The sequence below is a fragment of the Coturnix japonica genome, chromosome 9 (genome assembly GCF_001577835.2).
Source record: "Coturnix japonica isolate 7356 chromosome 9, Coturnix japonica 2.1, whole genome shotgun sequence".
Lineage (NCBI taxonomy): Eukaryota > Metazoa > Chordata > Aves > Galliformes > Phasianidae > Coturnix > Coturnix japonica.
In genome coordinates, this window is record NC_029524.1 from 12,226,749 (window position 1) to 12,250,642 (window position 23,894).

The 23,894-nt window shown below is 46.5% G+C and overlaps 1 protein-coding gene across 7 annotated transcripts in view; it reads right to left on the reverse strand.

Moving 5' to 3' along the window:
- TP63 (tumor protein p63) overlaps window positions 1-23,894 on the reverse strand; it is a 97,393-nt gene that overhangs the window by 64,956 nt on the left and 8,543 nt on the right. For 4 of the 7 annotated variants that reach the window (XM_015871913.2, XM_015871911.2, XM_015871912.2 and 1 more), the window contains exons 2-3: window positions 11,712-11,840; window positions 11,288-11,420 (exon numbers count right to left, since the gene is read on the reverse strand). In XM_015871913.2, coding sequence (XP_015727399.1) covers window positions 11,288-11,420; window positions 11,712-11,785 — 207 coding nt within the window. In that variant the 5' untranslated portion in view covers window positions 11,786-11,840. Of the gene's footprint in view, window positions 1-11,287; window positions 11,421-11,711; window positions 11,841-14,632; window positions 14,655-15,511; window positions 15,605-21,435; window positions 21,520-23,894 lie in introns of those variants that run through there. The other 3 variants (XM_015871914.2, XM_015871915.2, XM_015871916.2) reach the window with 3 other exon arrangements.

The following is a 23,894-nucleotide window of genomic DNA, read 5'->3' on the forward strand; positions in this document are numbered from 1 at the left end:
AGCAGAGCTGCAACCCAAGCCCAACCAACGCTTCCTGCCAGGGAGCCGCTTCTGCTCTCTGTCACAACTCCTTTGCCTTCAGGCATCCTTTAACCCCAACATCTTCGGGCACACGAGGAGGGGACGCAAGCTGTGCTGCTGCGAGCCTCAGATGCCCACACCAGCACAGGACAGTAAAAGACACCCCTGGCTCCCTGCCACACTGAATTAGAGGACACTGAAAGCTCCACCAGCTTCTTTCCAGCACTGATAAGACCATAGCCAGAAAGGAACCAACAGCAGAGGAAACAGCAGAGGATCACACCATCCACCATGCAGCAGCTCCTCACCGTGTAAAGTGGTGCAGCTGTCTCATTCAGCTCTAACCCTGCGAGTATTGGCCAATGGCTGCTGGCCACCTCAGCAACAGATTGCAAACATTTACCATGCATGTTACCCATTCCTTTTTGGGGGAGCACAGCACAAGGAACTGCTCCCAGGAACAGGGATTAGCATGAAACCTCCCCCAGCATCAAAAAGCCCGCACAGCTGGAGTCCCACACATCCTCACTGCTCCTGAACCACCAGCAAAAGCCTGCTGAGCACAGAGCAAGTTTCCTACATCACAGGGACAGCTCAAGACACAGGCACAGCTCCTTCACGTTTTCTGCTCACCCTTCCCAGCACTACAACAGGCTGCACTCAATGCATTTACGTGATCTCACCTGAGATGGGTACAAGCCAGAAAGCCACACGTGCTAATCTGAAGATATAGGCGAGGTTTGCAGGGAACAGCCACAGCACCGTTAGCCAGGCTGGTCACTTTGCAACACCACTGCAAAGTTTGCAGAACTGGACACAAAGCTGCAAGTCACCTGTGGAGTTACAGATGTCTAGTGGTGGGGAAGTGGACTGGCTCGGATGACGAGCATTTCTGACTCCTAAACAGTCAGCATTTGGTTTTGATACTGATGTGAAGCTGAAAAGCTATGAAGGGGAAGCACAGAAGAAGGCAATACATACACACATCTCCCAGCTCCAGCAAGCCACTGCAAAAATCCCATTTTCTAGTTGTGCTATGAAACTTAGAACCTCCTTTTCCTCCTGTTCCAAGTCATTAACACAGCACTGTTGTGTTAAGTATCTGCTATCTTCTGTCCCACAGGTGGCTGGAGGTGGTTGTGGGTGAAGCAACACCCAGATGAACTACACAGAGATATGTGGAAGTTTATCCAAGGAGATCTGCATGTCAAACACGAGGAGAAATGTATATAGCATGAATAAATTGACATGTCAGCACAAATCCCTGCCCTCTGTACACACAGCCCCGACCTAGCTCTGTGTTCCAGAAGCATCAGCCTGTAAGATCATCTTGAAGCGGATGCTGGACAAGTGGCCTTTTGCAGATCAGTCATCTCCAGGTGCCACAAAGGAGGTCACTGTCACCCTGGCATGGGTGGCAGGAGGTGACAGCACCCACCAGGGCTCCCAGGCTGTATGCAGGAGACAGTAACCCTCAAAAAAACAAACCAAAAAGCTTCTCGTATACATTTGATTCTCTCCTCCTTTCCATATGCTGTAACATGGTCCATATCAGCATCTCTGCCTGGTACCATGTGCAAGTCATCAATAAGCCTTCCTGAATGCAAGGTAACCGTACTAAATGATGACAATTTAAAATACCATTGCCACAAGTCTTTCATTGTAGCATTAATTGAAGATTGTGTAAGTACTTGGAGGGGAGGGGGGGGGGATACACACACCTGCCTGCTTGTTAGGTGGCTCACACAGAATTTCCTGCACATCAAAGGGAATAACTCTGCTCAGACCTCTCTGCTCTGTTGTAAAAATAGCAGCTGGATCAACCGCGTCACCACGGACTGTGACATCCACTCAGTTCAGAAATGTTTACAAATTAAGACGGAGATAACAGAAGGAGGAGGAAAAAATAGAATGTGTTCCCCCCCAACCTTAACCGAATAACTGCTGAATGCTCAAAACTGAGCCTCATGCCAATTAGCTTTGGGAGCTTTTCCAGGGAAGACTTTGGGGGGGTGGGGAGGTACATGTGACAAATCAAAGCAGCAGGCAAAAAACAAAAATCACCCAAATACAAAGGCAGAGCTATCAGCTGGTCTTCACCACTACTCAAACCAAGAGAAGAGGTGAGGAAGGAAAAAAGAAGTGCAGATCGCAACAGGGACTTTCCCCTTTAAGAACTGTTATGGCAAGGCAAAATTCAGAAGAAAAAACACCCAAAACACTGCTGATCCTGCCCACCACCAACCAAAGCAACTGGACATGGCCTCATGCACAGCCATCAAGCTACAAACATACCCTTATCACGCTCACTACTCAAGAATCCTCTATTCCAAGGAGTTCCAACTGCATTTTCCCCCATTTTGCAATGCAGGGAAAAGACACCAACTTGCTGCGGGCAGGAGGGGAGCCCTGCTCCTGGTCTGCCTATAGCACAGATCAGCTTCTCCCTTCCCGAAGGAGCGTGCCCTCCCCAAGGCAATCGGCTGTCACAACAGGTCTGCCCTCCGACCCTGGGTAAACATCTGCGCACGCTGCTTATTTGAGCTCCTATAGCCTCGTTATCTCTCCAGAACACCCCCAGGGCTAATTAGAGAGTTAATGGCATCATGTCAGGAGATAACGCTATGTGAAGGGAGCAGGGAGAGGGAAGGTGGAAAGGAATTGTGAAACAAAACCAGTTCTCTTCACAACCGCGGTGCAATATTGGTTTAGGAAGGACACACGCAGCCCCCAGGGACTCTGCCCCAGGGCTGCCGAGCTCCATTTAATAAGGCAGCAAAGACACTCCTCTGGAAAGATTCAGCTTTCCAGCCAAGATGATGCAAGGTCCCCACATCTTCCCCTACCAGCTGCACAATCCAACCCTTCCAATCCTGTCTCCTTCTCCTGTGGATGGAAGATGTTCCCACCAAAGCCAGCAGACTTGAATCCCAAAGATGGAGTGCAATGCAAGATGGAAATCAAGGAGCTAGGTAATTAATTAATCAAAAAGCTTTCTGTTTCATTCCTGGTTCTCCTTTTATCCAGTTTTTCCTCCCATTTTTGTACCTTGGAAACGCTTTAAAGACAAGTTGCTTTTTGCTAAAAGCAAAAAAAATGCTCAGGGATGAAAGTTAACAACCTCCCACAGACAGAAACATTTGTAGGGCAGCTGATAAGCCGGAAGACCCACTGGTCAGAATGGACACTTGTTCATTCACAGGTACAAACTACGGGTCAGCAGACACTTGATGACCTGGTCATGGCTCCATGCAGCACTTTTGCCTGAGCGACAGCAATCAGTATTGAAGCTGCATTTTTGCTTGACCTTTGTGCATTCCCCTTCCCATCAAAGAAAATTACACAAAAATTAAGTTACTCAAGAAAATTCAATGGAGTTACAGTCAGATACTTAAGTCTCAAGCAGCAAAACCAGCCCCATCCTTCCAGCTGAAGGAAGGTGTGGGCACAGCACAAACCTGCATCTCAGTGCAGGAAAGAGTGATCTGGTTGGGGACAGGGAAAACACAAGAGATAGTGACAGATTAGGGAGTCTTTGTTTTTAGTTAGGAGACAAGCAACTGTTGACAGATCAGGTTTGTTCTTGCTCAAGCAGTTGAGGGGAAAGTGTTGTTCCTCCCTTATCTTGTATAAACTACAGATCACATGCTGGAAATGCACAACTGTTAACAAACACACAACCACAGCAGTTCTTTACAGCCAGTCCTCACGCCTTGCCTGTTTTCTCCCCCTATTCCTTGTACAATAACCTAATGCTTAAGGAGCCATCAGGCTGTGATAATTAGGAATCAGTCTCCAAACCCCCTGCTTAAGCCCTGGCACTGCAGCTGTCAGCCACCAATGCTCCCCACAGGAATGCATCACCCCATGTTTGGGCCAACCAGCTCTTAGCTCCTATTGCAGGACACCTGAGCACTGCTACAGCCCTCCCAGCCAGGGAGGCTGCTTGTTCCTTATGTTTCCTATGTAGAAGTGTTCAATTTTACAGTCTCAGTCGATGCCCAAGTACCCCCTGCATGCTTTCACATGCTACATCTGCCACTGGTATAGGAACAGTTATAGTGTATGGCCATAGTTATCTGGCCAGCAAGGTTTCCCAAAATAATTATTACTCTCTTTCCAGACTTGTTTAACCCAGCCTGAAACTACAGTCCACCTTTCCTGCAGAGAAAAAGACTGGCACTTTGGGGTTACCATTCCCTTCTGTTTAAACAGGCTGGAGACACATTCATGTTTTAGAGACGACAGTTACATTCATTACCAAAAACTGCTTTGATCTTTCATTAACCTCTGCAAATTCAGATGCTGATTAGCAAAGAGTCTGTTCAGCTGTGAGTGAACTTAACCCAGGCCAAAAGGCACTCCTTAATCTATGCTTCACAGACACTGATTTAATTTTCCGTGACTGCCTGACAATTCACTCATTAATTTAAATGCTATCACATCAGTGACAGTGAGGTGGAAAACAAGCAGCAAAGGTGCTTGGAGGAAAACATTACCTAGCTCACAAGTCTCATCACAGAGTATGGGAGGAAAAATAATTGCCATTAACAGAACTGCATGAAGAATCTGTTGAACCACAAAGCGACACATAGCAAAACATTGGATGTATGAGGCTTCCTTCAAAGCAGGAATCCTAATTAATACAAGAGAAGTCTTTAAAACCAGAAGTTACACCCCACAGCATCACTGTCACTTTGGGAAGAGAATCAGTGCTCCAGAGGAACATCCCATGAACCTCCAGCCCGCTCACAGAACCAAATTGGCATGGGCAGTGCTGCAGCTTCGCTACAGGATTGTAATGCACTTTCCATCCATCCATCCATCCAACCTCACAAGAAGGGGTTCCACAAAGCTCTGCAAGCTCTTTCATTTGGCTGGAGGCAAACAGCTCAGTTCACCACCCTGTTTTCAGGTAACAAGACAGAAGTGCCTTATTTTCCTCCTTCCATCTGTTTGATGGAAAAAAAAACAACCCAGTCCAGATGAACATGAATTTTAGGGGTGGCCACTCCACCTCTGTTGGTATTCAGCTACTTTTCATGGATTGATGGAATGGCAGCTGTCCACAGCTAAGTGACTGGCTGTTTCTGGGCTCTAACCCAATCAAAATACTCACAATACATAAAATTGGAAGTACATTTATAGTTTAAAAACAAAAAAGAGGAATCCTATCAACTAGATAGAGTCTTGTACTGTGAAGTTCCCAGCACGGTAGCATAAACTTAAGCTTGCTCTGGAGGCAAGAAGCGCCTGAGGTCTGTTGTTCCAAGATCAAGATCCTTTTTAATTAAGCATTTCTGCAGAGCTTTTAAAGATGTAAAGCAAGCACTAGCGCGTCACTGCTCCATACCTACGCAAGGGGCACGTGCAGCACCATGGAAACCTCTGGAGGCAGGCCTAGCTGCTCGGGAAAGACATCTTCTGAAGCGACTGCTTCTTTTATTCTGTGGTATTTGCACGTAGACAGATGACAGGATTTGCAGTTGCAACACTCTTCCACTTCAACCACTGCGTGCAAGGGGAGCTGGGGATCTAAAGCCAGCCCTGTTGAGGAGCCATTACAGTCCTGACCTCACACTATGGCACACTGCAGAGCACCCCACCTCACATGGCTCACTCCCAGCAGAGAAGGCTTGTGCTTTTTAAGCTTAAAATGAGTTCATTCCCTCCCAAACTGAACACAAAGCAATGTAGAGGGCAGAAATATTTAAAGGAATTGCAAATATTCTTCCAAGATGGTCTGTATCAGAGCAGGCATCACTCTGTGTTCTCCAATAACATGAAGAATTGAGGGAAGTGGCATTAAATATATATATATATATATGCTTAGTGTCACTGTGCTCATTAACTGGTTGCACTCCTACAAAAAGAAATGCAGCCAAAACCAGGGCAAAACAGTGCAGGTAAGGGAGCCATTAAAAATTATTGTAAAGAAATGGAAATATTTCAGAGCTCTACAACACAAAGAATGGGAGAAGTCATCAGGCCTTGTTTTGCCCAAATTGAATGCACAGGTGCATTCTCTAGATGCAACCATGAATTGGTCTCTGGATTTAGATCCACTGCCTTCAATGTGATGATTGATCATTTGGAGGGACCCCATGCCGCACAGGATTAAACATTCAGTAGTGTCACAAAACCAAGACTAAATTAGGAGAGTCTGGGAGTTCAACTGCAAACGAGATGTGCTAGAGGGAAACTTCCAACAGCATAATGCATTTGCTCATTATGGAAATGCCTCTGCATAATCTCAGCTTTCTTCGCACAGCTATGGAACAAATAAATACCCACACAGAAGAGAAACTTGGCACACCTCAGACTCTCTCAAGCACAAACCAAGATTGTAATAAAAGCTTTGATCACGAATCTGTGCTGTACAGAAGTTCTTCCGTCCATGGTCAACCTGGGAACACTTAGGTATGGAAACAGACAGCCACACGACACACTTTGCTTCATCTACTTATCAAATCAGCCCTATCAACCAGGTGCAAAACCATTTCCCAACAAAATTCTGGGCTGCAACACCTGCCAGACCCCTGGGAACATAACATGCTGCCAGACAAATTCTTCCTGCACCACTCAGCCATACCGTGCCTGCTACCTGCCTGCCACTGGGACACAGAGACATCCTCCTCATCTCATAGACTCACCACCCTGTCACCACCTTCCATTATCTTCCACAGCACCTTGCAGCAAGCAGAGCTCACTTCTCCTGATCAAGCCAACCACTTTGAAGTAAGTAATTAAACCAACAGAGATCAGACCTTGTTCTTTAATATTAAAGCACTGGATAGGATGTAAGAGACACTACAAATTCTTCTGGATAGAGGGTCAATTTCGCCTGTCTGTTGCATGTTTGTTCGTAAGAACCAGATCCTGACCTATCCTAAGCAGCTGATAGGCTCCTAGGTAGCCAGGAATTTTAGTGTCTGGCCACCAAATATAAATTACTGAATTATTGTATACAATGGTGAAAGTTATGAATGTGCCAAAGAGAGCCACCAGCTACCCAAAGGCCTCAGCCCCATTGCTCTCCAGCTGCCCTGCACAAGTTGATTAGGGTGGCTCCTCCAAGAGCCTACAGCAGGTTGAAGATCCCTATAAAAAGGTCTCCTGTTTCCCATCAAATACCAACACAGATCTGCACTGTGGGGACTGAGGTTGAGAGCACTGTCACATGTGCATCCTACACAGACTGCATCCTGCCTCTCCCACAGCCCATTTTTTCCTCCATCTAGGCCTGGGGAGCAAGGTTACAGAACTGAATGTGTCACTTAAAAAACACATTGCATTTCCAAAACTTCTCAAGCCACCAGGCCTGGGACACCCAGTGTCTGAGCTGCAGACTCAAACACAAAACACCTCCCTGACTGAAGCACGCACACCACCAGCCCTACAGTGGGTACTCAGCAGTGCCTAAGCAAGGCAAAGCAGACACCCATGACAGCAGGTGAGGAAGGACATAAAGAAATAAAAGCAAGGAATTCTCTCCCCCTTTTGCGGGGAGGGACAAACAGATACAAGCTAAGAAAACTCTGACCAAAGCAACTGTCTGCAAAAAAGCATTCCACTGAACTGGTTAGGCAAGGGGCTGAGGAGGACGGCTCGCTCAGGGGCACGAAAGGAAAGTATGTACCTGGGGGAGGGGGCCAAGCTGCTCCATCACTCAGGACAGCACGCCTGCTCCCATCAGCAAGAGCCCTCAGGGTCCCTAGAACCATCCCTCTGCAACTCAGGGAGCTGACGATCACCCTACCATAGGCCCCAGAGTTGCCAGCTTCATCCTAGGCCATGAAGGAGGACAGAGAGCAGCAGCATCTTGCATGAAGTGCAACAGTGGCCCATAGGATGCACATACAACTTACCTTCTTGGATGCCTGCAGCTCCATGCCACACCAGGGCCATGGCAGATTCTAAATGCTCTCTGTCTACAAGGTACCACCAGACTTTCTGCTCTGCTACATGGGAAGGTATATTTCTTCTGGGGCTTCCCAGCCTGCCTGTGGTTAAGGCTATGGGAGAGAAAGAGGCACAGCCAGCAGCCTCACAGACAGGCACCCAGAAACCAGCTGCACAGGACATTGTGAAAGAGCTGGTCACAAGGCATGAGACCAGGGGAAGGCTGCTGACTGTTTAATTTCACACCAGACCCACAAATTCTCTTCCTGTCCCCTCCAGCTCTTTTCACCCCAAGGTAACACTGATCGCCAGTTTCTCCCACTCCTTTCTTCCACAGAATGCAGGAAGAATATTTCTTCCTTAAAAAAGAGCATCATGAGAATTGTAAGATTACAGTTCAGCACCAGACAGGGTCATAGCTCAGACATAAGGGGGTCTTTTGTCACCATTTACTCCTCTGTTTCTCCCCAGAGAGTTGCTCTTACAAAGGAATGGACACAACTGGTGGCTGTTCAGAAAGGAAAGTCCCATGCTGATTTAGCAGCCCATCAATGGGACAGTTTCTTGTGGCATGGCTTTGAACACTGATGCCCATTCTCCCCTACCAGCTCTGTTACAAACAAAATAAAATCACAGCTCTTGCCAGCAAAACTCTTAGGATCAAGGATGAACATCTTCTAAGGCTGGAAGTTTCATCCTTCAGCCATAAGTTGCATGATAGCACAAAGCTTATTTTAAACCTCAACTGGGATCACCTTAAAGTCCACTGAAGGACAATTGCTTTCAATAAACCAGTCTCATTCACCATAGACCTATTTAAATCTCATACGGTGGTATATATCAGAGAAAAGCTGGCCTCGCTCTTTTCCCGAGACAAATCTAATAATGAAAAGCACTCTGCCTTGATCTCACTGTTCATCTCTCAGGGCCCCTCTGTTTCTGCTGCATTCCTTTGTGTTTATCTGCCCTCTTCAACTCTTTGCTGCAATCAGCTGCGTGCGGCACCTCGTGTCTAGGAGTGACATGGGCTGAGGTTACAGAGAGACAGGTGCAAGGGGAGCTCCTGCCCCGAAGCTATCCAAAGGAAAAGAGAAGCTGGAGGGGAAGAGGGTTGTAAGGTATTTCAGATTAAAGCCGACAAACAGCAAACACCTTGCCCGAGGCTACACATTCTCTGCCAGTGCAAGCTGCAAGACCCAGAAACAGCAAAGCAAACACAGACTTCTCTGCAAGGGGGAGTTGTCACCTGTCAGGGATGTTTGCAAATTTATAGGGAGGTGGTGGTGGTGCTATGGGGAGTAAAAAGAGCTTTCCTCCTTTTAAAAGACAGGCTGTTTGCACAGGTTTGCAATGCATATTTCGCTTTGTGAAGGCTTTTGTGCAGCACTCAACTAAGCGAAGGCTCTGTCTTCCAGTGAAGGCAAACTAGAACATTTATTAATGAACATGGGGACACCCAGACTCAAGCAGTGTCTGAGCTATTGCCTTACAGTAAAGGCAGGGATGGGATGGAATTTCCCTGCTCCCCCTTTGGCTGGTCACTGGGGGGAAAAAACACTTAAAGAACCACACATCTCAGACTCCTCAGAGACGCCTCCTGGAAGGCTGGCATCATAAGCAAGAAATAATTTTACAGCTAAAGCTGCCTGCCCTGCTCTCCCAGCCCCAGAACTGACTCTCACAGTGGTCAGAGAGGACAAAAAGGGGTTTTCCACTGATGTTTCACTGCACCATAAACAGGAGAGGGAGACTCTGAACAACAGCTCCAAGATCGCCTGGCAGCTGCTGCTGTGCACTGCTGACAGCTCAGAGGAGCCAAAGATATAAAGGCTTTGCTAGCACTCCACACAGCAAGCCCAGGTGTAGACATGGAAGGAGCAAAGCTACTTTAAAGTACCAGGGATTGTTTTATAAGAGGGCATGACTGGTTCAAATAAAGCACTGTCAGCCCAATTCAAAAAAGCAGATATCCCCTCTTAAACACAGAGAGCCACTTGGACAAGCTGAAGAGATGCCATTTTACTGGAGCTTTGGTAGGGCAACAAGGAAATTTGAGAAGTACCCTTCCAGACTCACATTGCAGGCTTGCAAGCTCAGTGCTGCCCCTCTGAGCCCACCCTGAATCAAGAGATAACCAGACAGAAATAAGCCATCTCTCTGCAGAGTGGCTGGAGTAGCTGCTTCACATTAGCTATGCAGACAACCAACCTCCGAGTGGTTTTTTCACCCCTTGCAATGGAAGTTTTGCAAGGAAAGTGGAACACACTACCCTGTTCTGTTTCAGCAGTCACATAAGGCAGGCAGAAACAGATCAAACCTTCTGCATTCCTGGGTACCAATCAGTGGGACCTGGGAGCTCTCTCCCTGCAGATGCAAACCTCTGGGTTTAGGTCTCACCAACACCAGTGCTGCAAACATACCACGGTTGAACACAAAAGACATCTCTTGATTAGCTAGGAAATTAAACTGCAGTTTCTCAGGACAAAAGTACAGAGGAACAAGAACATTTAGAAAGCAACTAACTCCAAATCACACGGTTTTTTTGCCCTGAAGTATGTAAGACCCAGGAAAGTGTACACAAACAGCTCCAACTCCTGACACACCTCCTGCTCCTGCCTGCAAGAGCAGCACCTGGCTTCTTCACCAGAGCTATTGATAAGAAGGAATTGGACACTTTGTGCCAATCGCACCCTCCAGGGTTTGATGTGCATTCCAGTCTCAAAGAATACTGGCAAGAAACCCACAGCTACAACTAGTTACAAACACTATCTTTGCCCCTCTAGAAAAACAGATGGAGAGGAAAAAAAAAAAACAAAAACCAACCACACAAAAAACCAACCATGATTTGAAAACAAGCTTTCATTTATATCTGGTCTTCAAGCCAGTCAAGAACATTCTCAAGCTTTAGCACTTATAACTATTTTAACCTTTAGGTCATAAAACCAAGGAAGGAGAGAGCAGGGACAACTATGCATCTGGCCAAGCACAAGAGATGGCTCTTCCTCATGCTCATCTGCCTCATCCCTTTGCTGCCCTTGCTTTAGCAGGAGAAGAGGAGCAGGTGAAGAGCCAATTTTCTCCCTCTTGCAGCCCCAAAGGCAAAAAAGGACTCTCTCAACATCTCAGTTAGCCACAAACACTGGCACCACAGCTTGCCACCACCACAGTCATCTGGCAGAGCCACACTCCCAGACAGCTTCCACAGGCAGAAGACAACAGAAAGCGAGAAGAACTTCCTCAAACACAGAGGGCAGCCACAGCTCCACCAGGAAGGGGGAAAGAATCTCAGGGCAACACAGCAGGAAAGGCTTCTGCACAGAACCATCTTCCTCTAGGGGTTAAAGAAATCCTTCTCACTACTCACCCACATTGGGTCACTCAGCTCCGTATCCTGCAGACGGACACAATCCATGCTGATCTCTATCTTGTTTGTAGGGCCATTTTCAGATGGGTCATCAATAAAGTTCAAATCAATTGGCTGAACTGAGCATATTGGCCTACATGGAACAAAGCAGTGTGGTTAAAATGGACCAAACCCCATTCCCCTCAAATCCTTATGTGCCAGTGTGTTCCCCAGGACTTGGGTGTCATCATTAAACCAATCTCAGGATCAATTAAGCAACTCCCAGTGAGCACCACTTCACCACGTTAGCAACAGCCCCTGAGCAGGGCTGGGCCTGGAGGTACCAAAGACTGAAATCCCAACTCCAGCCCCCAGACAACAAAACTACAGGGGCATCCTGTGCCTAAACATCTTCTTCCATAGATCCCACTGAAGGGCTACTTACTGTTCCAGGAAGTCCCAGATATGCTGGATCACCTCTGGGCTGAGAAACTCCCTGGGTTGGGAGCTCTGGGACATGGCTGAGCGGTAGTAACTCTCCTTCCAGGAGAAGTGGCTCGGAGTTTCTACAAACCTTACAAAAGAAAAGCAGGAAAGAAAAAAAAAAAAAAAAGAAAGAAAGAAAGAAGAAAACACACAAAGATATGTTGAATGCAAGAGTCCAACTTGATGAAAACCCATAAATAGAAGCTATTGTGTGAAAAAGGAGACACGCTGAATGCCTGTAACATTCACAGCTGTACAACGCACATTCCTCACTGCTGCAGATGCTGTATTTAGACAGCAGAGAATTCAACCACACTTCTCAGTAAGTTAAATACATCTCAGTGTCTACTGGGATGATGCATCATAAGGAATTCCAGAGGAAGAAGAAACCTCTCCATTTTGCTCTTGGAACATAAACTTCTCATATAGAGCCTGGGAACGTTGTGCAGCAGGTATAGAGTACCTAAATAGAGCACAGCTACCCTCTCTGCATTGCACAGCCTAACGTGATTATGTGATCTCATCTATATCTGGAGCCCAAGTCTTGGACTAAAAGATACTAAAAAAAAAAAAAAAAAAAAAAAAAAAGATAAATATTTTTCCTTTTAATCAAGGAGTTCAATTATATCACATCCGGATATGCCTGCTTCTCAACCACCTTTCACAGCCACAATAATTTCTGAACCACCCCAGCTGCTTGATGCCAGATCCGCTAATTACCTCGGCCATTTTTATCCCCTTAAGCTCCCACAAGCCTCACAGAAATAGGTGGGCCCAAGAGGAGTGGTGACGAAGCTGGAGCACTCGCGCCTTCCACAGCTGCACATTCTCATCCCACTGCCCCATTGCTAAATTCAAACGCAGCAGTTCTTACGCCCTGGTCAAAATACTCCACGGCTGCAGGGATGCGTGGGGGAATTTCTCAAGTATATCTGCACTTGAGAAAAACCTCTCAGTACAACTTTTAAATCAACCACGGGTCAGGTGACTGCTTTTCCTCCTGCAAGGATGAGGGCACCCCACAATATTGTTATAGAAGAGTCTTTTGGGCATAACACAAGCAAACAACAGCAGCCCCTGCCCAAGGAGCAGCTGTGATGGCAGCCAGGACTATAACTGGATTCCATAGAGAATCAGACTAACATTTGCTTTGGTGCTGTTTAACACAACATTCAGAACAAGGTGTATGGAAAAGCCTGATTTATTAAGCAGCAAAAATTAATAAAAAGTGTTGGAGAGGGAAGACTGCACTACAGCTGTTCTTTTTCCTCCACTTATTCCTGAAGCATCTATTATTGACTGCTGCTAGAGGGGGAATCCAGCTCTATACACTGAATTTATAAGGCCTCTCATGCTTTCAGAATGACTCGAGGCTGAAAAAATCAGGGATTTCCTCAGTTCTGCTCACAAACTGTTCAAAAAGGGCAGATAGTTTTCCCAAGCAAAGAGAAATCAAGCAGCTTCATCCTCCAGAGCCACAGCTAAGCACATGTCAAAAGCATCACAGAATCATATGAGTTGGAAGGGCCCCTTAAATGGCACCTGGTCCAACTCCCTGCAATGAACAGGGACACCCACAGCTCCATCAGAGCCCCATCCAGCCTGACCTTGGCTGTCTCCATGGATGGGGCAGCCACCACCTCCCTGGGCAACTTGTGCCAGTGCCTCACCACCCTCAGTGTAGAAAACTTCAGTATCACTTCAGTTACTCATCTATTTTTTCCTGTGATTAAGATTTAAAAAACCTTTTAAAAGACCCAAGCGCTATAGCTAATAGTGCTCTCACCAACATGACAGCATGCCCACACTGAACATAAATAATCACAAGTCCTCTGAGAACAGCAGTTATCCCACAAAGTACCAGAAATTACTCCTTTCAGGCTTTCAGTCTCGTAAGGTGCTTTCAGGAGTGCCAAATTGAAACCCAGACCAGCAGACCTGCCCCGAAGCTGCTATTTAAGCTGAGCACCATTGACACAAGCAGCTCTGGAGCAGAACATCAACACAGTCAGCCTCTAAGGTGAAGGCCCCCAGCTGCTCTGCCACTGATTGTATTTGGACTTAACACTTATTAAGAATTAAGTCCCAAGGCAGCGACAACAGAGAGCTACATACATCACTGCTGCTTCCAGAGGAACACAGTCCACAGCTGGGCAGTCCAAAGTCACAAGAGCTACAGAGATTTTACCTGACAAAAAGGCACATTTCCCTATACCAAATGAGAAGTTCCCTGGTTAACAGCCTTAAACACAGCAGAGCGGCCTCTGTCTACTAAAGAGCCCACCAAATTAAGCAAATTTGCTCCTCCACTAGAAAATAACAACTGAAGCAAAATCTATCTCTGCATGAATTTCACCCCTCCAGCTATTTGTCCTATTCCACATCATCAAACCCTCCTCTCCAGTGAAATAATCCCCGACTGCCTGAAGCTAATCACAAGAGGGCAGGACTTTGCATTGTTCAAATTGCTCCTACCAGCTGCCCTTTTATTAAGGGATGCTCAAACAACACCTCTTTCACCAGCAGTCACTCATCCCAAAGCACATCACAGGAGACACTGCAGTTGATCACAGCCTCCTGTACCAAACCACTGACTAGAAAGAGACAAAGCATGGTGGTAAGCCCTGCCTAGCCCACCTTCTGCTTTAAGCCTACACACCAGACTCTTAATTCACTGCACTAACTGCTGAAGGAGCCTGCAGGCAGCTTGCCACAAGCTGTAAGTGCACCAAGGTAGAACTGCAGAAGGATTTATGGCCCCATCAAGCTGTGAGCTGAATAGGACATTGCGCCCCTGAGTCCCCTCCTTTAAAAGCCACAAAGGGATCTTTAATTAACAGAAATAGTGGTTTAAATCTTCTCCGAGATGCATAACCTTACCCAGAGCACAGGGTCTACAGGCACTGCTCTTCAACCACTGACTCCCAGGATGGGTTTCAGCCAGCAATGCACTCCTACTCCTATCGAGATCCACCCCAGTTCCACTCTGCTTATTTTAAAGGAGTAAAGCCACAAGACATACAACAGGTGAAAACACTCCCCAAGATTACTTTTCAAGGCCTTTGAAGCCTCCTGCTTCAAAACTGTTTTGCTCTCAGCTGATCACCTTGACTACAGTGCTTTGATAAACCACCAGAGTGGGGCTGCATCCCAGCTGATGCATTTTGCCATCATGCAGATGAGCGAGAGCTCCACAAACTGCCAACGAAAGCAGCAACTTTCAGCTGTGCCTGAAAGTTAAAAGCCTCCCCAGGAACACGAAGCTTCACAGTAAAGAAGTTAATTAATAAAAAAAAAACAAACAAAACAGAACCCTGTCCACCTCCCCAGAAAAAAATAAGCCAAAAGAAAACCAGCAAATAAAACCAGATGGCAAAGCATTTGCCTTTCACAAGCTTTAGTCTACCTGCTCTGCAGCTGTCCTTCCCTAGAGCTAAGGGCTCCAGCCCTGATTGCTCAGAGCAACACCTCAAGAACCAGGGGTAAAACCAAAGGAAAACAAGGCATTTCAACTCATTCCAACCACATTCTTCCCCTTCCCACTTTTGTGTGACAAAGACCAGGGGGAGAAAAAAAAAAAAAAAAGCAACGCCACAAAATGAAACAAAAAAGTTACCTTCCACACCAAAAAGCGACAACAGAAAACCATTAAGTTCAACTACTGCAGCACACAATGTTTCCCACCCTAAAAAGTGGGTTCCATCACACACAACCTTTCACAGAAAGGAATTAAACCCAAAAGAGCAAGACTCAACTCACCAGTGGGACAAGCCAGGAGCTGCTGTAGGAAGCAGGACCTGGGCTTTATACAGAGCATGCTCAGACCCTTCTCTGTAGCCTCAACCTTAAAGGCAGATGCCTCCCACTTTCATAGGGTGGGTACCTGATGTATGATACAGCTTGGCATTACTGTAGCATGTGCTCAAGACCTCCATAGAAAATAAGAATAATTGTCATAGCCAGGGGATAGTACGGTTTTCCTTGGTTTCCCCTCCAAAACACACTTGTAGCTTCAACACTCTCAAGTACCCCAAGGTTAACATGGGGAAATCAGAAATGAATAAAGAATCTTGGTGAAGCTCCTGTGTTGGCTTCCAAGAGATCTGAGCCCCTCCACTATTCCTTAGCTTCCCTGGAGCTCAGCACCCCTGGCACTGCTTTTATGAGGGTTTGCATTTCCCCCCATACAGCTCAGAAGCTGTCAGCGTGGTTTATAGGCATGGAGCTTCACGGCTTCACATCGGTTCTATGCATCATAAATCCTCAGTGCAAAATATGGGAAGAAATCATTCATGGTGTGGATGAGCAGAATGATTTGGAGCTCTTTTCTGTTTGCTGCTCAAGTTAATGAATGTCACTTTCTGCTCCTTCCCTCCAAACTGCTCTCATTGGTGAACAGTTTTCTGTCACTGTATAGTCAGTCTGTGGACATGCAGACGGGGCCAGAGAGGTCCCTCCTTTTAAGGCACTGTGTTTTTGTCAGAATATATATTCTTCTAAAGGAGCCGGTGACAGACAAGTTTAGGAAGCCCTGATGCAAAGAGAACATCTGCTCATATGAAGAAAGCAATTCCACATCACACAAATGAACCGAATGTAAAATTAATGATGTCTAAATAGTGTTATCTACTATGTCTCGTTTTATTCATATCTCTCAACTTGCCCTACAAAGGAAGACAGAGTCATTATTCCCATTTTACCTGTGGGAAAACTAAGTCACCAGGAGGTCATAGGATTACTCACAGTTACTCAGCAAGCCAGAAATACTGCCTTGGTCACCTAACTCCTGGGTTGGTGCTGCACAAAAGAGAACTGGCATATCAGTAAAGACATTCAAAAAAGGCCCTGAATTCTTTGAGAAGAGCAGGAAATGTACTTCCTAGAGTAACAAACCCTCAATGTCACTTATCTTAAGGCACCAAAACGTTGATGGTCAGGAATGAAAATCACAGCTGCCAGAATGATGTGAGCCACGCTTAGAACTCAGGATGGAAGCAGGACTCAGACATCTAGGCTAACACCTAACCTTTCTTCCTGGGTGCCACCAGTAGATTACTGCACAACATCCCCTCATTCATACATGCCTTCATATAACAGCCCTCTGCTGTCACAGTATGCAGGCTTGGTATGGAAATGAGCCACAGAACAGAGAAGTCAGCAGCCTCCAATCTGGCTGCAGCAATCCCAATCCATGTGCTGGGTGCTGCCTTCTCCGGTTACATGTTGAAGGGCATCAAAAGAAACGACAAACAAATGGTTTTAAGATGATGAACACACTGTTTAATCACCCAAATCTTGCCATGAGTTGCATTTCAGTCCTTGAGAGGGGAGGGGGCTCCTCCTCTGACCCCCTTGCTGACACTCAGGAACTTGGCAGTGCTAGTCCTGCTGGAATTCCCCCCACTCTGCATTCTGATGCTACCATGATTTGCAGACCTCGCTCCTTAATGAAGCACACAGCTGTGCAAGGGGAGAAGGAAGCGGGCTCTGGCAGCACGGGACAGGCGTGTGCCTGGCAGGCGGCATTTGCTAGAATTCCCCGCAGTGAGATCACGTTCACCCCAGCCTGTGTGGCCAAATGCACCCTGGAAGAGCCCAGTGGAGACCCTGCCCCAAATGCATGCCCACGTGTAGACTGTGTGCAGTAGCAGCACAGGATCACAGCAGAGCCATGAATTTGGAAGGGACATTTAAAGCCACACAGTTCAACTCCCTGCAATGAATAGGGATACTGGCAGCTTGACCGGGTGCTCAGAGCTCCATCCAACCTGACCCTGTGTGTCTTCAGGATTAAGGCATCTACTACCTCCCTTGGCAACTTGTTCCATGATTATGGGAAGGGTAGCTGGGAGAAAAGAGAATGACAGAGATGTGCAATAGAAATCTGAGGAGACTGACTGCCCAGAGGGTGAGCCCCAGCCTCAGAAGCCAGCAGCCAAAGGCACATGGGAGGCATGAGAGGGGAGCTGGGAGTGACAGGCAGCTAAAGGAGCCTGTGACACTGCTGAGGCCCTACAGCATCCATCAAGAACTGGAGCTTCTTCCTGCTCCATAAGCAAATGAAGCCTGTATTGTATTTGCTCTGCTTCAGCTGTAAGATGTATGATGTTTCATATGATTCTGTCTCAGAGGAATGCTGACTGCGTTGCCTTAAAAACCTCAGTGTTCTGACAGTCTGTCGTACATGCATTCTGGTCTCCCTGTGACTTAAATTTCTCTTTTGGGTTCATCTGTGTATGAGTGGAGGGGACAGGTAGAGAAAAGATGGCTCAGCTTTCTGACTGCTCTTTGCTCAAGCCTTCAGGACAAAACTGGCCCATAGCAAAGAAAGTGAAACTGCCTGCACAGAACGGTTCACCGTGCTGAAAAACATATGGGGGATTTTCTGCCATTCATCACCTTCTTTCAGTTAGAGTCAGCTTGCATTTGATGATGCCTGCAGTGAATGCAGCATTTTCAGACCTGCAGCATCCCTTCAGAGCACATTACATCACCGCGGCCCCACACCAGCACCTTGTTCTAGTGTAGGCAAAACTCCATGGGGAGAAAAGCCATGCACTTGCACTGCCCTGCCAAGGGGCTCCTGGCCTGGGCACTGCACAGCTCACTGCAAACCACTGCCGGAAGCCAGACAGATTCAGAATGTCAGCAGCCCAGGAACTGCATCGCATTGTTCTCAGCCTAACAAGAGGGTCCACTTTTATGTTTCAGAAGCATTTCTTTGTCCTCAGGACTTCAGGGAGCAAATGGCCCCACCAGGACTAGAAATATCATTATCATCCCCTAATTGTTAGAGGAAAGTCACCCCTGATTTTTTTTCCTTCTATCCGTCGGCATTCTATGAACTTTCCCAGACCTCTCTCATCACCCACTGAGCTCTGGACACCCCCTTCTCCACCCTCAGCTTCTCACCCATCCTTGGAAACCACCTTCTCACCCAGCCACAGACATCCCCTGCCCTCCCTCACGTCCCAAACACTTACTCCCTTTCTCAGCAAAGGTAGAGAAGGACAAAGCTCTGACCAAGGTGTCAGCCCTTGCTACAGCACGTCCTGCACCCTGCCAGACGTTCTTCTGCCTGTGACTTGCTTGTATGGACTACACAGCCCTTGCAGCCACCAGAAAACCACTCAGGAGCCTGAGCAACCCCCTTTGGGAAGCCTGGGGCTGGAGCACAACATTGGGGTTCAGCATACCCCAGCTACCCCTTTAGCACAGCTGCTGACTGACCCCTGCCCAAGCTTATTGGGGGTGCCTGAAGAGAGGGAGTGGTGGGAGCTGTCAGGCAGAGGGCAGAGCCTTGCTGCTGCGAGGAAGGCTTCTTGCAAGCAGCAGGAATACAAAAATCCAGGTATTTTTAAGGCACACTTGAAAATGAGCATTGCAAGGTAGACTTGACAGGTAAAGCGTTCAGAAGCCATAAAACATATTCAAGCACATTACAACAAAAGGAATAGAGAGAAATCCCTTTGGTCTAAACAACAACAACAACAACAGACTTATCTTGCTCAATTTTAGATAATGCTGCATGGTAATAAAAGGAAACCCTGGTTTCATGGGGCAGCTCTATTCCAGAAGGGCAAGAGGACAAAAGCAGGTGCTAAAAGCAGCCTAAACCACAGCCCAAAGCAGCTCATTGTGTCGCTTCCCAGTTATCCAATTCCCTGCAGCACCAGGGAATAGCAACAGAAAATAAAGCAAAACAACCTCAGAAGAACGTTCATTTTTAAGTGACTACAAAGCACAGCTATGATAAGCCTTCATCACAGCACTGGAGCGATTTGAGGTACATATAAAGGAAAGTCAAGCTGGAAACCTGACCTTCCTAAGGCTTTCTGAATTAAACCTCCCCTTTTCAGCTTTGCTTATCAATGTATTTCCACAAGCTCAGTATTTACCCATAACAACTTCAGCAGTTCACTACTGTCCGTTGTTAACAAGGAGCTTGTTTGCAGTATTTCCCACAGGAAACAAGGAGGTTTGGGTTTTCCCTCTTCTAACTATTGTCTGTTGAAACGTTGCAGTGCTGAGCACAGCCAGTATCTCTCAGGTTTCACTAGTCTACCTCCACCATGCCAGGACAGAGACCACAACACAGAATGAGAAATTGCTGTATTGATTACAGGTGGTAAAATAACTCAGCTGAGCACATCAGAGCTTCAGGAAGGCAGTAGGGTTTCATGCATGGGCTCTCACATGAGATGCCATGTGGCTCTGGGAGGGGGCAGAACTAGGAAAGCGCTGGGCAACACGGCACACTGAGAAGCCAGTGTCAAGATCATTGAATCTTTATGGTTAGAACTACGGCCTGTAAAATAATCTAATCCAACCATCACACCATGCCCACTGATCATGTCCCTCAGTGTCACATCAACACAGTTCTTGAACACCTCCAAGGATGGTGACTACCACCTCCCTGGGGCAGTCTGTGCCAGTGCATCACCACTTCTTCTGGGATAAAACTTTTCCTAATATTCAACCTGAACCTCAAGCACAACTTGAGGCCATCCCCCCTCGTCCTGTTGCTGTTACCTAGGAGCAGAGTCCAATCCCCCACCTCACCATCATCACATCAGGGGATGCACGAGGTCCCTCTCTCAAACTCTCAGGAAGGTTGAATTTTACAAGAAATATAAATTAAATCATCACGATAATGCAGAAAGTCCCCCAAACTCTTTAGAAGCAGGAAACTGTAAAGAGCAACATCCTGTGTTTCAGTAAATAATTAAAATGCAAAAGAGAAACACCGGCAAAACAGATGTTAGGGGCAGCCCTGAAATCTGAATTTAGCTGAAGATCCTCCATAACCAACCTGCTAAGTCCAGCCCTGCTTTGGATGATTAAATAAAACACCCAGTTTCCTACCCTACCACCAGCGATGCTCCTACAGGACAAGGAGGTCTTCTGCTAAATACAGAGCTTTCAACATTGAGCAATTCTGTGGCAGGCCCGCTATTGCTAAGCCCAAGGGCAGAAAATCCTCTCCAAAATAACAGCGCTTACAAAAACCTTTCACTAATGTCACAAAATAGCTGCTAGACAGAGCAGATGAAGGACAAAGGATTAAGAGCAGATTACAATCCTGGAAGACAAGGACAAGAGAACTGCTTATCAGAAACACCATGAGTGTGCAGGGAAACAACTGCCCTGCTCACAGAATCTCTCCTTGTGCAACTGCGCTTGGCCTTAAGAAATTACAGGGTAGGCTCCCTATAATTTCATCAATACGCAACCACACCTAAAGCGATCTATGGTTTTTGCTTGTGATTATCTCAGAGCACAGAGCTCCTGGAGAGCTATGAACACACCAGAGTCTCCAATTTTATTCCAATTAGGAATCACATTGCCAGCCTGTGTATTTAAAGAAGAAAATCCTCAAATGAACAAACATGGAAAAAAAGTAATTGCATTTTTCATTTAAGTTTTCAGTTCCATGGTATTTGACCACCTAAACCCATGGCTTTACCCCCACTAGCTCTTCAAGTTCAGGCAGCCACCCTGATTCAGGGCTGCACACACAGCTGCTGCTTGTAGGGCCCAGCAGCACAGAGCAAGCTTCTTTCTATGCAAGAGGCAGACCAATGTTGCCCAATAGGCACTGAATCTCCCTAAGGCAATATTCTGTAAGCAGACTTCTTTTGGTGTTGCTAAGAGCCTGAAACCCCCCCCCCCCAGTAACTTACCTCAGGGTTTCCCCCCTGCTCACTCTTTATAGCTCCATGTGCTAAGTGAATTCCCCTGCCTGCATCAGTATTTATCACATCAGGCCACCTGTGGCATTCAAACACCTGATAGGAGATGACTCAGCAGCAAATCCCACCAGGAGATGGTCTGTTATACCATTGTAAGGCACTAAAATCATATAGGCAAGTACTAAGAACAGGTACAAATGTTTTCCCAAAGCCATGCAAGCAGGCAAGGCAATATCAGCAGATCTAATCAAACAAATCTCAGAAATCTATTAGTACTAAGCATTTTTCTTCTAATTATTTTCATTTTAACCATAGGTTACAGCTTCTCAAAAATTAATTTAAACAGAAGTCAACATTTCTATGACAGAATTAACTGTTGGGTCCCACCACTATGCCTGAGTTCCTAGGAAGGTTTGCAGAGAAACACAAAACTAACTTAGAGCTCAGTTCCTTGGGAAGGCACCAAATAGATACCCAGGTTTCCCTTATTTCTTCCTTAACCAGGACCTTCCTTCCTCACCCTTGCCTTGAATGTTTTCCCAAAGGGGCTTAGTACCAGTTGGTCAATTGGACTTTTGCTCTATCTCAGGCCAGAAATCCCTGTTTGTTGAGAAGAGCCAAGGCAAATCAGCTTGTAGCAGGGTGGTACCACACAAATCAGCAGGGGATTATATTTATAACATGTACCACAAATACCCTAAACATATCTAAGTAGATGAGCCTTTGAGAACTCAATTCTTTCATCTTTTCAGGGCTTTTTTGGAAGTTAAGCAAGATCCTATGAATTAGGTATTTTCTCTCCAGAGGAAAAAGGACCACATGAAAGACTTTGCATATTCTCCTTCCAGTCCTTTGGGACTTGGAAAGAAAAAAACAACAGAAAACGGTCGATTCAGTTCCACCTTAATCCTTTAAGCAGCACTAAAAGGGCCTCCAAGCAGTTAGGAATCTTTTTTTGACACTGAAGAGCCAATACTGCACTTTGAAGAGGGAAAGAAAAAAGTGATGTCTTTGGCAGTGACTGGGATGGGTCCCAGCGTCCTCAGCACTATGAGGTCTCTGTCATAGAGAGGAGGTCTGGTAGGGAACAGAGGAAGGAGGTGAGGGAAGAGCAGAGCTTATGGGAAAGGAAGAAGAACCAAATGCTGTGCCTTTCCTCACTTGGCTTCAGGTCTTTCTGCTAGAAGGGCAGATTTGGGCTCCCCTCTCAAAGGCGATGGCAGATTAGACTTTCCAGCTCAATCAAAGCAAGAGTTAGGTTATTTTATTTAGCACCGTGTAGCAGAAAGAAAGAAAGAAAAAAAACAAAACACCATGCAGTTACTCAAATTCAAGTATTATACAGAGTTCTGCACATGGGATGACACCCTCCTGCAGGGTTCTGCCTTGTAACATCTTAGGCACTGCTCTGCTCCATCATCCCCAGCTAAATTAGCATTGGTAAGGCTTCTAACTGATAATTGCCAACTGTTTGCTAGCCCCATTTGGTAGGTGTGGGAACTGAAAGAGAGAGGTGAAGCCACACTTGCAATGCTCCTGATGGAAGATCCCTGCTCATCAAAATTTTTATGGCTACAGAACCCAGCAGAAGATGCTGTCATGTCCTGAGCCCTTTCCTTCTTCCAGGCTCCAACTCATTTCTCATAGTTTCCTCCATTCTCTATTACCAACAGGTTTTCTGCATAACTGGCCAGTTTTTGTTTATTTGTTTTCCCCATTTGCTTGGTGGCTTGTTCTTTCATTTATCTTTAGCAATTCCTCAATCAAAACCCAAGGCCATGTCTCCCCCTGTGCTGAGAACGCAAAGACGTAAATGAAAGAGGAAGGAAGAGCAGGATGCAGGATGCCTTCAAAGAAAGAGTGGTGATGCACTGGCACAGGCTGCCCAGGGAGGTGGCGAAGTCACTGTCCATGGAGGTGTTCAAGAACTGCAGAGATGTGGCAGTGAGGGATGTGATCAGTGGGCATGGAGGTGATGAGTCAACAGATGGGCCTGATGATCTTAGAGGTCTTTTCCAACCTTAGCAATTCTATGAAAACCTCAGTGACACAAAATGCCGGGGCACCAATTAGCAGGGCACAGGGTGAGCAGGGCAGGATCCAGCACAGGCAGGTGCAGCCCAAACAACAGGCAGCTCCTGGATGAAGCACAGCCTAATGACCATTATTTCTAAGTTACAAGTAACTTATCTGTAAGCAGCACTCCCCTAATCAGGCATTAGCTGAAAAAAAAGGCAGCTTTGGAGAGTGAAGCTAATTACATAGCTCTGAACAGCTGGACTTTGATCATAATTATAGTGTCGTCCTCCTTCTGCATTAGCAGCTTCCAGCTGCAGCTAGGTGGGCATTTAGAGAAGGTGGAGATCCTCCCCCATGCCAGAGGAGGAGGGTCCTGTCTTGTGTCCCAGCTGATCTGGCTGTCAGCATGAAACATCCCCCCTCCTATTTTA